The sequence below is a fragment of the Bubalus bubalis genome, chromosome X (genome assembly GCF_019923935.1).
Source record: "Bubalus bubalis isolate 160015118507 breed Murrah chromosome X, NDDB_SH_1, whole genome shotgun sequence".
NCBI lineage: Eukaryota > Metazoa > Chordata > Mammalia > Artiodactyla > Bovidae > Bubalus > Bubalus bubalis.
Genome location: NC_059181.1, coordinates 43,655,148 through 43,668,012, shown reverse-complemented (window position 1 = coordinate 43,668,012; position 12,865 = coordinate 43,655,148). Strand labels below are relative to the sequence as shown.

At 37.6% G+C, this 12,865-nt stretch overlaps 1 protein-coding gene across 1 annotated transcript; it reads left to right on the top strand.

Moving 5' to 3' along the window:
• The first annotated feature begins 1,177 nt into the window (after positions 1–1,177).
• Positions 1,178–12,460, top strand: FUNDC1 (FUN14 domain containing 1). Its single transcript, XM_006075335.3, has 5 exons — positions 1,178–1,350; positions 2,061–2,217; positions 5,726–5,801; positions 10,253–10,381; positions 12,005–12,460. The coding sequence occupies exons 1-5, from the start codon at positions 1,323–1,325 to the stop codon at positions 12,080–12,082; spliced, it is 468 nt and encodes a 155-aa protein (XP_006075397.1). The 5' UTR covers positions 1,178–1,322; the 3' UTR covers positions 12,083–12,460.
• Positions 12,461–12,865: the final 405 nt, after the last annotated feature.

Sequence of the window (12,865 nt, the reverse complement as noted above, 5' to 3'; positions counted from 1 at the left end):
CCAGGCTCCTCTGTCCATGAGATTTGCCAGGCAAGAGTACTGGAGTGGGTTGCCATTGCCTTCTCCCTATGGCATCCTAACCAATAACCTAATACCATCCTTCTAGTAGAAATTTTCTATCTTGAGACCATAAAAATTGGCTGCCAGCCTGCGAAAGGGTTGGGATCTCCCTTGAACTGGCATGTGTTGTAATAGTGTGTCCCTCTCTAGTAAACTTTATTCATCTCTCATTCAGCCTCTTGGCTGGAAATTTTTTTCCAATCCGCGCATGGCCCACGACAGTAATCTCACACAAAGTGAGGATTAATATCTCCAGCAGTTTTAGAATTGTATTTTGAGGCGCACAGGCTGAGGAACTTGAGAGACATCAACCCTTGCATTTCAAGCACCAGGACTTGAAAAGCCAAGTACAATTATGTAAGTTAATATTTTAAGTTATGCAGCCTCTACCAGGATTTCTTATTTTTCTTCATTTCCATATTCTCAGAATAAGAATACTGATAGGGTTGTTTTAAATGTACAGCGAATGCGGGTGCAACGTAAATTCAAAACAAGTTTCGGGCCATTTTATGTGAACCTGAGTTAGCTGCTTGGTTTTCAACACGGTTTCTCATTCAACAGAATCCCGTGAGACTTCTTGGGTGAAGAACTTATCCTTGTTCCTCTGTCAGATTTAAATAATAAAAATGATGCTTAAAAATTATGTCCTCTTGAGTAACTCGTGTCAGGTCAGTTTCTGGGCTTTCCTCTTCCTCCCTCAGGTTCCTGGCAGGAAACGCGTGGAGAAGATGAAAAGGTTCCAATTCCCAGCAGCAGTGCGTTAGAAAAAATTTCCATCTGTTAGTGAGCCTTTGACTGCTTGAAAAGTGTGGTTTGAAAGAGGGTTTCTCTTATATCTTTCTGGTACCGTGTTACAAATAGCAAGCTGGTTTTCGTTTAACCACCATGTGACGCCCCCTCCCCTCCAGCCCTGAGGCCCTTTGAAACAAAATATCAAAAGTTAGCTTCTGGAAATTCTCGAGGGGGAGGGGTGGGAAACCAGCGTTGCGGAGGGCAACTGACTACAACTCCCACAAATCCTTGCGGGCTGGTATCTAACCTGTCTCCCCCCTCCCCCCTTCCTCGCGCCCCTCTGCCCTGCGCTTGCGCAGAAGGCCCTGCGCTTAGAGGAGGGGGCGGGGACAGGACTATGCGCCTGGAGGAAAAGGAGGAGGAGATAAAAAAGAGACCATAGACTTCCACCTGGGCCTAGAGCGGTTTTTAAAGTAGGGGCGAGAGGCAGGCGGGTTGGGACCGCCTCAGTACAGGCCGCCGGCGGTATCATGGCGACCCGGAACCCCCCTCCCCAAGGTGAGCGGCCGGGGCCCTAAGTAGTATCTTAGAGGCGGCTCCACAGCTCTCGACCTTGCTTCGGGCTCGCCTCTTCCTTCTCATGTCCCAGGGATCCTGGGGGCTCTGTTTTCTTGAGGCAACCTCTTTGAGCACCTCTTTTAGACTAGACCGCCCCTCCCCTTCTTGGACCCTCGCCCTCAACACGGCCCCACCTGTCTTACCTTCACCTCCCTTCCTATCCGTCTTTAACGTTTAAGTCTTGCTGTTGAAGTCATTTCTTCTTGCTGGGTCTCTAACCGGTTCGGCCAGTGGAAGACCCCCCTTTTCCTCCCACTGATGAAAATGGACCCTGCACTGACCCTGAACCTGAGATTTGAGGGTGACCCTTCATGCTGTGAAACTGACCTTCCCGCCGAGATTGCGGGGGACCCTGCTGTGAAACTGAGCCACCCCTACAGAGATTTGGGGTAGGGGTGTAACTGTGCTCAGCTGTGTAACTGACGTTGCCCCGGCCCCCCAGGCCTGTGTCTAGCTCTTTGGGAAGGGGATGCTAGGCCCTTTACGCTCGAGGCCCTAAGTCTTAGAGATTGGGTTTAAGAAACTGTCTACATCTGGGCGTTTTTAGGTGTCTGCCAATGTAACAATGAATTTTAAGAGATGAAAATGTACACGACATTTTTAACTTTCAGTTGACTGAAAATGTGTTGCTTTCGTTTTCTGCTTTCAAGAATATGAAAGTGATGATGATTCTTACGAAGTGTTGGATTTAACTGAGTATGCCAGAAGACATCACTGGTGGAATCGAGTGTTTGGCCACAGTTCCGGACCTATGGTAGAAAAATACTCGGTAGCCACCCAGATTGTAATGGGTGGAGTGAGTGGCTGGTGAGAACATCCTTTTTTTGTTAAATTTCACTGGGAGCCTGACTGCTGCCCTTTTGTATCTGGGCCAGCTACGTACTCAGTCAGTGGTTTTACAATGTTAATCCCAGAAGAGCTGTACCTTGAGACTTTTCTCGGTGATATGATTAGTGTAATCTACACTCAGACTCTTTGCTGGGTTTTGGTGATCATCCTCCTCCTCATCCTTCCTTTGATTTTTTTTTTTGCATATTCCCCCCCTTCTCAGATTTAGCAGATGTAGTGGATCTGATTCAGTGCCAGTGGGTAAAGAGGGAAAAATATAGAAGAGAAGAGTTAATTATATGTAAATAATTTTTACTTGTTCGGTTGAAAACCCTGTGAGAACTCCCACAGTAAAACTAATCTCCAGGATTATCAGCCCTATGCAAAGCAGTGTAAAATTCTCAGTAAAAATTACTGATTATGATACAGATGGTTCTGTTAATTTTTGTGGGCCAATTTAAATTATGATAATACTTTGAAGAAGGAGAGTTGTAGAACATTGGGTCTTTGTTGGAATTCAGTTCAGTTCAGTCGCTCAGTTGTGTCCGACTCTTTGCGACCCAGAGATAATACTGTGAAGTACATTAAGGGGGAGAGGTTAATAAGTATTAACCTCACCAGTTAACATTTCAGATCACATGATTATATAATTGCTACTGTAGATCTAATTCTGTTATTCTTAGACTAAAAAGATTAGCCAAATAACAAGGGTCAGAAAGAAGTTTGACCCTTTATTTTGAAAATGTTCATGACCCTAGAGAATTTCTGAAGCTAGTGGGTGTGCTTAACCTGTGAGTAATCATTTTTTTTCCTTAGATTCTAGGTTAAATTCATCTTACATTAATTTAAATATTTACATATTTAAACTCGATAAGTATAAAGTGTTTGTTTTAATTGTGTTTTACTTGCACCTTGGAACAATGGTGCGCTCTTTTATGCCTTTTTTTAACGCCTTTTTAAAATAAATGCCATTTTATGGTAGAGACATTCACTGTGAAAATTCTGTGATGAAGAGGTACAGTATTTATTCATGATGTGTACTTACAGTGATGCTTATGAAAAAAGCCTGCAGTTAAGAGAGTTGCCTGGTCAGGGCCCTGGTTATTCAGATGATTCTTCTCAAGCTGGTTATACTTTGATGCCCACAATTCAGGGCCTGGCCTTCTACTTAAATAAGCTCACAGTCTGGTGCCTTGGGTGATGGGTTAATGTGAGTCCAGGCCTAGAGCCCCATCTTGAAAGAGACTAAAAAATAATTGAGCAGTAGAATTAAATCATTGTGTGTTTTCTCCTTGTAGGCCAAACTTGGTGAGAAGCCCCATAATTGGGAGAAGTTTGCTCGGAAAGCCTAGAGACAGAACAGAGGACATTAGTATATTGATTGTAATTTCTCATACCATCAAGCAAAGGATAGACATGCTTGTGGAGCACAGTCCCCAGGATACTGTTAAGACCTGGATGCTGCTTGGCTCCTTTGCTCCCTTTTCTGAGTCTTCGTTGCTGTCTCCCCTACTGAGGGACACATATGTTTGGATTATAGCCAGGTGTTGGTCCAGGAGCTTGTAATAGGACTCTAATATTATACAGGTGATTTGTTGCAATGACTTTAGATTCAGTGTAATAAATGTTTGCAATTTTTTTAGGGTATAAAACTGATGTCCTATTGTGGCATATGTTAAGGAGGAATGGTTAATATGTTAGCTAGTTAACAATTCAGACCAATTCAGGACTTGATTGGGAAGCTGAGGAAATTATGTTTAGCTGTAGGTAGCTATGGGTTCTTGATCATAATAAAAAACTAAAACTGACAGCAGGATGGGTGGCTGCTCGGTGAGATGGGAGGTGTGAAGATCAACCAGGGGGTCGTTAGTGTGATCTGGAAGCAAGGTAGTGATGCTTTTGAGGATGGAAAGAAGACAAGCAAATAATGTTTTGGAGAAACTTGGGTGTATAGAATTGGCCATCAGTTGGACCCCAGAGGCAATGAAGAAGGCAGTCTGAGATGAGCATGAGGTGAGAAGCCTCGAGAATAGTGCCATCACTTAGAAATTGGGACTTTAGCAACAGGTGGTTTGGTTGGAAAGATGGTGTTTGCTTTGGGACATTTTGAATATGTGGTTCTGGGTGGCAAGAGAAGCTTGTCATGTAATTGGAAATGTACATTTTCCATTTATGAAGGTGTTTCCTCAGGCTTAGTTTCCTCAGGCTGTTATAACAAAGCACCACAGCTAGGCAACGTAAAATGAGAGAAACTTATTCTCTCACAGGTCTGGAGACTAGAAGTTTGAAAAGTGTCAGCAGGGTTGGTTCCTTCTTGGAGGCTCAGGGAGAATTTGTTCCGTGTTTCTCTCCCATCTTCTGGTGGTTGTCAACAATCCCTGACATTCCTTGACTTGTAGACGTGTGTGCTCAGTTGCTAAGTCATGTCCAACTCTTCATGACCCCCTGGACTGTAGCCTACCAGTCTCCTCTTGTCCATGGGGTTTTCCAGGCAAGAATACTGGAGTGGGTTGCCATTTCCTCCTCTAGGAAATCTTCTCAATTTTGCCTCTGCCATTACATGGCTGTCTTCCTTCTTTGTGTCTCTATGACATATTGGATTTGGGGCCAACCCTACTCCAGTATAACCTCATCTGAATTAACTGCTTTTGCAGTGAATTTACTCCAAATAAGGTCACATTCTGAGGTTCTAGGAAGGTCATAGATTTCAGGGGTGACACAATTCAACCCAGTACAGAAGGCTGGGTTGGAAATCTAAGATTCCTTTGCACATTGGATCTGGAATGCTGAAGGGAATAATGAACTCACTGAAGGAGAGAATCAGAAAAGAAGTATGGGTTAACATCCTTACAGGATAGATGAGACAAAACAGGTTTAATATAGAGATAGAAATAGATAAGGGAGCCGTGAGAAGTGTGGGCCAAAGTATAGTCATGAAGGTGGACCTCTTGCTGGACCTTAACGGGTAGAAAAGTTTTAGATATGTGGAGCTAGGTAGAAACCCCGAGAAATGGGGATTAATAGCTTGAGTAGGAGTGGTGACCTGTTTGGAAACTGATTGGATTGGAGTAGAAGGTTTGGGTAGAGTGAGAGTTGGCCAGATGTGTGGAACATCTTGACTACATTAAAAAAAAAGCCCCACAAAACTAAGCATTTTGTTATGAGGAATTTCAACTTAATACAGCTGTAGAAGGAAGAGTATAATGGACCCTTGAGTACTCAACATTCAGTTTCAGTAGCCAGTCTTTCCCCTGTCAATTCCCTTCTTCTCTTCATCCCTTAAGCACATCTCAGACAATTTAGACTGTGCAGTTTTGACTAGTCTGTATAACTGAAAGGAAACTGAGGGTTTCTGAGCAGCTGAGGAACATGGTCAAAAGAACTGGGAAGACATTCAGATTTTATTAGGAAAGCAATGAAAACTAGAACAGAGAGAGTTTAGTACATCATTGATTGTTTTCATCCTTTGCCATTTCTTCCACTAAAGGTGTGCGGGATTTTTGTTCCAGAAAGTTGGAAAACTTGCAGCAACTGCAGTAGGTGGTGGCTTTCTTCTCCTTCAGGTATGTCAGAGCTTTCAGTCCTTGCCTCTGCTTAACAAGTAAACATTTCATCAACAGCATAACCTGTTCATACTGACAATTTAAAACGTATATTTTAAGTTCACACACATTCATACACAGTATATGAAAATCAAAAAATCTTTTTCCTTCCCTGTTTCCTAGTCATTTTTCCTTCTCGGAGGAAATTGCTGTTAGCAATTTCTAACATGTTTTTTAAAACTAGGAAACCATCATAACACAAAAAGTGGAAAAAAAGAATGGTCTTAAAAATAATTTTAATAATTAAAAAAAAACATGTTTTTTAAAACTAGGAAACCATAATAATACAGAAAGTGGAAAAAAAGAATGGTCTTAAAAATAATTTTAATAATTAAAAAAAAACATGTTTTTTAAAACTAGGAAACCATAATAATACAGAAAGTGGAAAAAAATAATGGTCTTAAAAAATAATTCGTAATCCTATTTCTGAGGCAAGTTGATTTGAAATTTTAGTCCTGTTTATGTTCCTCTTAAGTATAACGTTCTGAGGTTGTTTATCAGGATATTATCTGGCATTCATGTCTGTTTGGCATATATTTTCCCCAAAATATCATTCCCTGAAGATCAAATATAATCCTAAAATTGAAAAATCTCTGGGAATGCGTGTTAGCAACAATTTTGAAGATACAGAAATCTGTCAGGTTTTGAAAATGATTGATGGTCATAGCAACCAAAATCTGACTGCAGCACCTAGCCATTGATCATGTAGTGACAAGTGTCACTGCCTGATGTACAGAAGGACTGAATTCATATGTATTAAGGACGGATTTTCAGTTTTTAACTAAACAGTTTAAAAAATTTATATATTTTTTCTATTGATGGTATTATTAAGAGTAATTGCTTATCTCTTGTAAAAGGTAAAAATAAATAATTATTCATATTCTAAATTTAGTCCTTTGGATGTGTATGCCAGTATTTGCACAAATAATTTTATTTAAGCTGATTTTTTACTTCGGTTTATATAGAACCAAGAATTAAGTTATTTATATAGTTATCAAGAATCAAGATAGTTAATTTTATAGCTGTTTTGAAAACTCAGTTTCAAAAGATGGAAAAGGATACTCTACCAAAGCAGAGTTCCCTAGAATATTCACAGATAGAATTATATATTTCAGTCTACTCTGCATGTCATTTATCAGAAGTCCATTTCAGTCCCTCCAAACCCATGTTTTACGGTTGCCACCTTCTACTTCATGTTTAGTCCAAGTAATGTTTGAAGTCCCTGAGTAGAAGATGGAACCTCTCCACATCAAATCAGTTTTTCCCACAAATATGACTTACCTTGAAAGCTCAATAGAAGGAAACAAAGACAAACAAAAGAAACAAATGGCTTTTAGGCTAATTACCTTTTATTTAGTCTTGCTTCCATATTTTTATTACCTTTCCTTATATTTAAAGCTCAGGGGTTTCCAGTATATATTTATCACACTGCAATCTTAAAAAATAGACAGTTGGTATATAAATCTTTTAAATTTAGCTTTTTTTTTTAAGTTGTACATGCCCATAATTCAAAGGGTCAAGTACATGTGTAATGCTCAATACAGATTAGAATAATCCCCTGCCTCCCTCACTACCTCCCGATTTTTCCTCTCTTGAGGCAACCAGTTTGAACTATTAGCTGATTCTTAAGGTATTTATTTCCTTTTTCCTAACTAAATTAATTGGATATTTCTTTATCTTTCAGTTTGAGGTATTCACTGTTGGCTTCCCATTAGGGAATGTGGGAATTTAGCTATCGTTTATTGAACTTCTGTGTGCCCCAACCCCCACATCATCTGAGCATTGTTATTTCATAATTGTGTTAGATCATTACCTGGAGTTCACTGAGCTTCTGGATTCTGTAAGTTAATGTCTTTAACTATGTTCAGGAAGGTTTTGGCCATTATTTCTTTGAATATTTTCTCCTATTCTTTCTTTTCCTTCTGAACATGACTCTGACTGATGCATGTTAGGCTCTTTGATAAGGTTCTGAGGTTTTGTTCATCTGTTCTTTTCGGTCTTTTTTTGAAAATTGTATAATTTCTAGTGATCTAGCTTGAAGTGCACTGATTCTGTGTCATCTACCTTCTGCCATTTATCCAGTGAATTTATTTCAGATATTCTATTTTTCAATTCTAGAATTTTCATTTCTTTTTATATTTTTTCTTTGTTTCTGATGATAATTTTTATCTTTTCATTGATTACAAGTACACTTTCCTTTACCTCATTGAGCACAGTTATAGTACTGCTTTAAAGTCCTTATAATTTCAGTATATGGGTCATCTCAGAGTTGGCATCTGTTGATTTTCTTTTGAGACTAGGCCACATTTTCTTGCTTTATTGTATCAGATAACTTTGAATTTTATTCCTGAGCATTGGGAATGTTTTGTCATGGAGAGTCTGGATTCTGTTTTATTCCTCTGAAATTTGTTAATGTTTTGATTTTAGTAGGCAGTTAACTTGGTTAGACTCAAATTGCAAACTCCATTTCATCTGTGGTAGAGAGTGGCTCAAATCTCAGTTGTTTTTCTTTTTTAGCCTTAGCCGGAGTACTTCGTTATGCCCCATGGATGTGTGGTTCAGGACTTGGGTAGAATTTACACATAGAATTTGGGGCTTCCCTTCTCTAGCTGTGTCCTTTCTGGCAGCTGTTCTTCTCCTGGGCTCTATCCTCTGGTTCTTCAGGCCAGAAAAATGGCATGTTCTCTATTCAGCTTTTAGCCACCCTGCAACTGCATCTTGTCCTTAAGATAAAGCCAAAAAAATGGTCAACTCACGTCATATTGGTTTCTTCTTACAAGTTTCAACTCCTCTTTAAAATCTGCTTCCTTTTATTATTCTGGAGCCCTTGTATTTTAACCAGGATTTATAGTTGCTGTCTATGGGAGGGACCTTAAGGTTCTTCATCACTTCTGTGTCTGTAACCCAGATTACCATGTAAGGTATTGCCAGGAAAACCTTTCACTTGCCATTTGCTTTGATTATCACTTTGTTTTGCTGAGGCTAGAGTTAGAACTGATATAAGGTGAATAAATATAGGAAGAAATGGAAATAAATAGATTCTTCTCTGGAGTCATTCACAGTGAAAATGGAACCTAAGATTCCCAGCCTATTTATATAAAGTCAGATATTTTTATAATTTGAAGTATTTTATGTGTGAAAGTGCAAGTTGCTCAGTCGTGTCTGACTCTTTGCAACCCCTTGGACTATACAGTCCATGGAATTCTCTAGGCCAGAGTACTGGAGTGGGTAGCCTTTTCCTTCTCCAGGGGATTTTTCCAACCTAGGGATCGAACCAGGGTCTCCTGCATTGCAGGCAGATTCTTTACCAATTGAGTTATTTCATACTTAAAGTGATACATTAAGGGATTACAAAGAAAGCATAAACTTGGTAGAAGTGATTTATAATGGTATACAATTGTTTACTACTCTTGTGATTCTTTACATGTTGATTGTACTGTTTGAAGGGATGACTTATTGTACTGGCTTACACACATGCTATTGTTCCTGTTCAGATTTTGCTGTGTCTCAGTAGCACCATATGAGACATCAGGGTTAGTAGGCATTTAGCTGTAGTTTTATTAAAAGTATTTATGACATAAAAATGTGTAGAGCATATCTTCTTTTATATTCCACTTTCAAAAGCAATTACCAGAAAAAGTATTCTTTTTTTTTTTTTTTTCAGAAAAAGTATTCTTAATTTGACTGAAGAGTCTGAGTTAGTGAAGAGTTTATCAAGCTACTTTAATGACCTAAAAACTGATTGGCTACTGATCTCTTATATTAATCATCTGTTTAATTAAGGGTACTTTTTTTAATTAGCTGTACAAATTCAGTAGTCTCTGCCTTTTTAGCTAATTCTTAAATTCTAAAAATTCTGATCAAATTATAGAATAGTTGTAATATAATTTTTAGAATCTTTTGCCATTAAGTACTGTACTTTTCTTAACATAGTGTTCATCACATCTAAATAATTTTGTATGCTTAAGTCTGTTTTCCCTAATGGACTGTAAGCTCTCTGAGGGTGGGGACTTTTGTCTCCCTTGTTCTTGGCTATAACTTGGAGGCCTAGAACAGTGCCTGGCACAGAATAGGCGCTCAGTGTGTGTTAATGAATAAATTAGTGAATAAATTATGCTCTGTTACACATAAGCTTCATACATTTCTTGAAATCTAAATATTCATATAGGGGCTTCCCTAGTGGCTCAGATGGTAAAGAATCTGCTTGTAGTGCAGGAGACCTGCGTTCAGTCCCTGGATCAGGAAAATCTCTGGAGAAGGCTACCCACTCCAGTATTTTGGCTGGAGAATTCCATGGACAGAGGAGCCTGGAGAGCTATAGTCCATGGGGTTGTAAAGAGTTGGACATGTTCATATATTGTATTATCAACCTAGTTGATTTAAAATTAACCATTTTTATTACATTTTTGCAGATTGCCAGTCACAGTGGCTATGTGCAGATCGACTGGAAGAGAGTGGAAAAAGATGTAAACAAAGCAAAAAGACAGATTAAGAAACGAGCAAATAAGGCAGCACCTGAAATCAATAACATAATAGAAGAAGTAAGACAATGTATATTTTTGGCTCCTTTTTTTTTTTTAAATGGATCTCAGCAGAAAATGTGACTAGGGAATGTGGTCTTTAAAAAAAAGACTGGTGTTTCTGGTCATGTCTAGAGTGTTAAGTAAAATTTGGGATCAAGTCACCATTTAAAACACTCATTTTTTTTTTTAGTTGTTAACTGAAGCTACCTATTTTTTTTTTTGAGGTGGAATAGTTTGAAAATGTATATATTTTATTTTATTAATATATTAGTTTTATTAATATTTTATGTATATTTTGTGTTTTATTCTTACATTGTTTAGAACTGAATTGAATGATCCTTTGCTTTTATTTTAATTCTGTCCTTTTACTTTCTCCAACTTCTATTTTGAAAAATTTTATATCAGTTGAAAAGTTGACAGACAAAAATAGTAAATACCCAAGTACTCTTCACCTATTCACCAGATTGTTCGCATTTCACATTTGCTTTGTGTGTGTGTGATTTACCCTTTTTATTCCTGAATTATTTAAGACATTGTATCTTTTTATTCTTTAATACTTCTGTACATATGTTCAAAGAGTATGGATATTCTCCTATACAATTACCCTTATGAATCCCCACAAACTTAATGTGATACAATAGTATTTCCTAATATACAGTTCATGTTAAAATTTTTATATATTCCCCCCCACAATTAAGAATTGTATATTGCATTTGGTGGTCATGTCTCTGAAGTCTTCTTTAATTTTAAATGGTCCCCTCATCTGTTTTTTGTTTTTCTGAATTTCATGACACATTTTTGAAGTATCTAGGCAGAGTATCTCACAGTCTTGCTTTGTCTAATTCCTTCTTCATGATTTTATTTGGGTTAAACATTTTATCAAGGTGTTATTTTTCTGATCCTGTATATTTTTTCCTACTGGCTAGGTGGACTGATGGTTAATAAATATCATTGCGCATGCTGTGGGACTTTATTAATCATCTTTGTCAATAATTTGCTGAATGGACCATTTATGCCCACACTGTAGGGAGATTTCTTTTTATCTGTGAGAATTTTCTGCCCATATGCCTGTTATCTCAGAAGCAAGAAGCTTCTGGGCCTGGCTGGGGGCTCTAGGCTCCTTCAGTTTGTAACAGACAACCCTGGCATCTTGCCTGATGGTTGGTATCTGCAATAGTAAGAACACAAGAATTTTTGCTGAATATTTACTTAATTGAGGAAAACATCTGAAAAATATTACTCCGCTCTGGATTTAATAGTTAAGAGTATTTTTAGAAATTTGTTATCTTTTTCTTATGGTAAAATATATAAAACATAAAATTTACCATTTTAACTATTTTTAAGTGCACAATTCACTGGCATTAAATATATTCACACTTTCATGTAATCATTACCACCAGAACTTTTTCATTATTCCAAATAGAAACTCTAACCATTAAGCAGTAACTCCTATAATTAACCTGTCTCCCTAGCCCTTGGTAACCTCTGTTCTACTTTCTGTCTTGATGAATTTGACTGTTTATGTAAGTGCAAATTATAATAGCATTGTCTGTTTTTGTCTGTTTTATTTCACTTAGTGTTTTCAAGATTTATCCATGTTGTAGCATGATTCAGAGTATTTTTCTTCAAACTTTATTTCAGGCAACAGAATTTGTCAAACAGAACATTGTGATATCCAGTGGATTTGTAGGAGGCTTTTTGCTAGGCCTTGCATCTTAAGAATATGTTCTATCACAGTGAAGTCACCTCTGAGAAGAGAAGTGGTGGTGACAAGATGGTCTCATCATTACACATTGACAGATTCTCCAGGATGACAAGAAACAACTAGCTGGACAATACCCAACTCACTGCTTAGCATTTTGCCATCTGAAATTTAGCAGACTAGTATCTGCTATAAAATAACCTGTATGGTATATGGATAATAGTATCCCTGAGCAAAACATGGCTTTCATTATTTTTTAAGAATTTGTGTTTGTTTAAAATTTGAATATAAAACACTACTGTTGGATGTAGATATGGAGAGAAAATGAATTGTTGGATGTATTCCCCAGTAAAATATTATCCTCATTTTATTTAAATAAAATGTTTTCCATTGTGCTTTTTTAGTATAGTGCCAATAATTAAAACTTTGTATTATAGCTTCAACTGTAGGGCTGACATTTTTTTTAAGATATGTTTGCAGTAAACTGAAGAACTGAAACACATTTTGTGGAAGGATTTGCAGATAATAGAATTATTAAAGATAGTAAGCAAATTTAATACCAATTTTTAGGTTGCTTTTTCCTACAGTTCTTACTTATTTAATAACTGTAGTAAACAGTTTCAAGAAATGCTCTAGAAAATAGTACATATCTAAAGCTCTTTTTTGTTTTTTTGATGTCTGTAGTTGTAAAAATACCTTCTTGTATGTAAACTTCTAAATTTTTTTATTCATTTGTTTATCCTGGCAGCCTGGATAGAATTAATTATTTTGAGAGTACATAGAGTTGGGTCACTGATTCA

Bases quoted from the DNA above. Each gene is read 5' to 3' on its own strand.
- FUNDC1 (XM_006075335.3), top strand. From the start codon at position 1,323: ATGGCGACCCGGAACCCCCCTCCCCAAG. The intron at 1,351-2,060 runs GTGAGCGGCCGG...TCTGCTTTCAAG, and splicing joins CCGGAACCCCCCTCCCCAAG to AATATGAAAGTGATGATGAT. The intron at 10,382-12,004 runs GTAAGACAATGT...ACTTTATTTCAG, and splicing joins TCAATAACATAATAGAAGAA to GCAACAGAATTTGTCAAACA.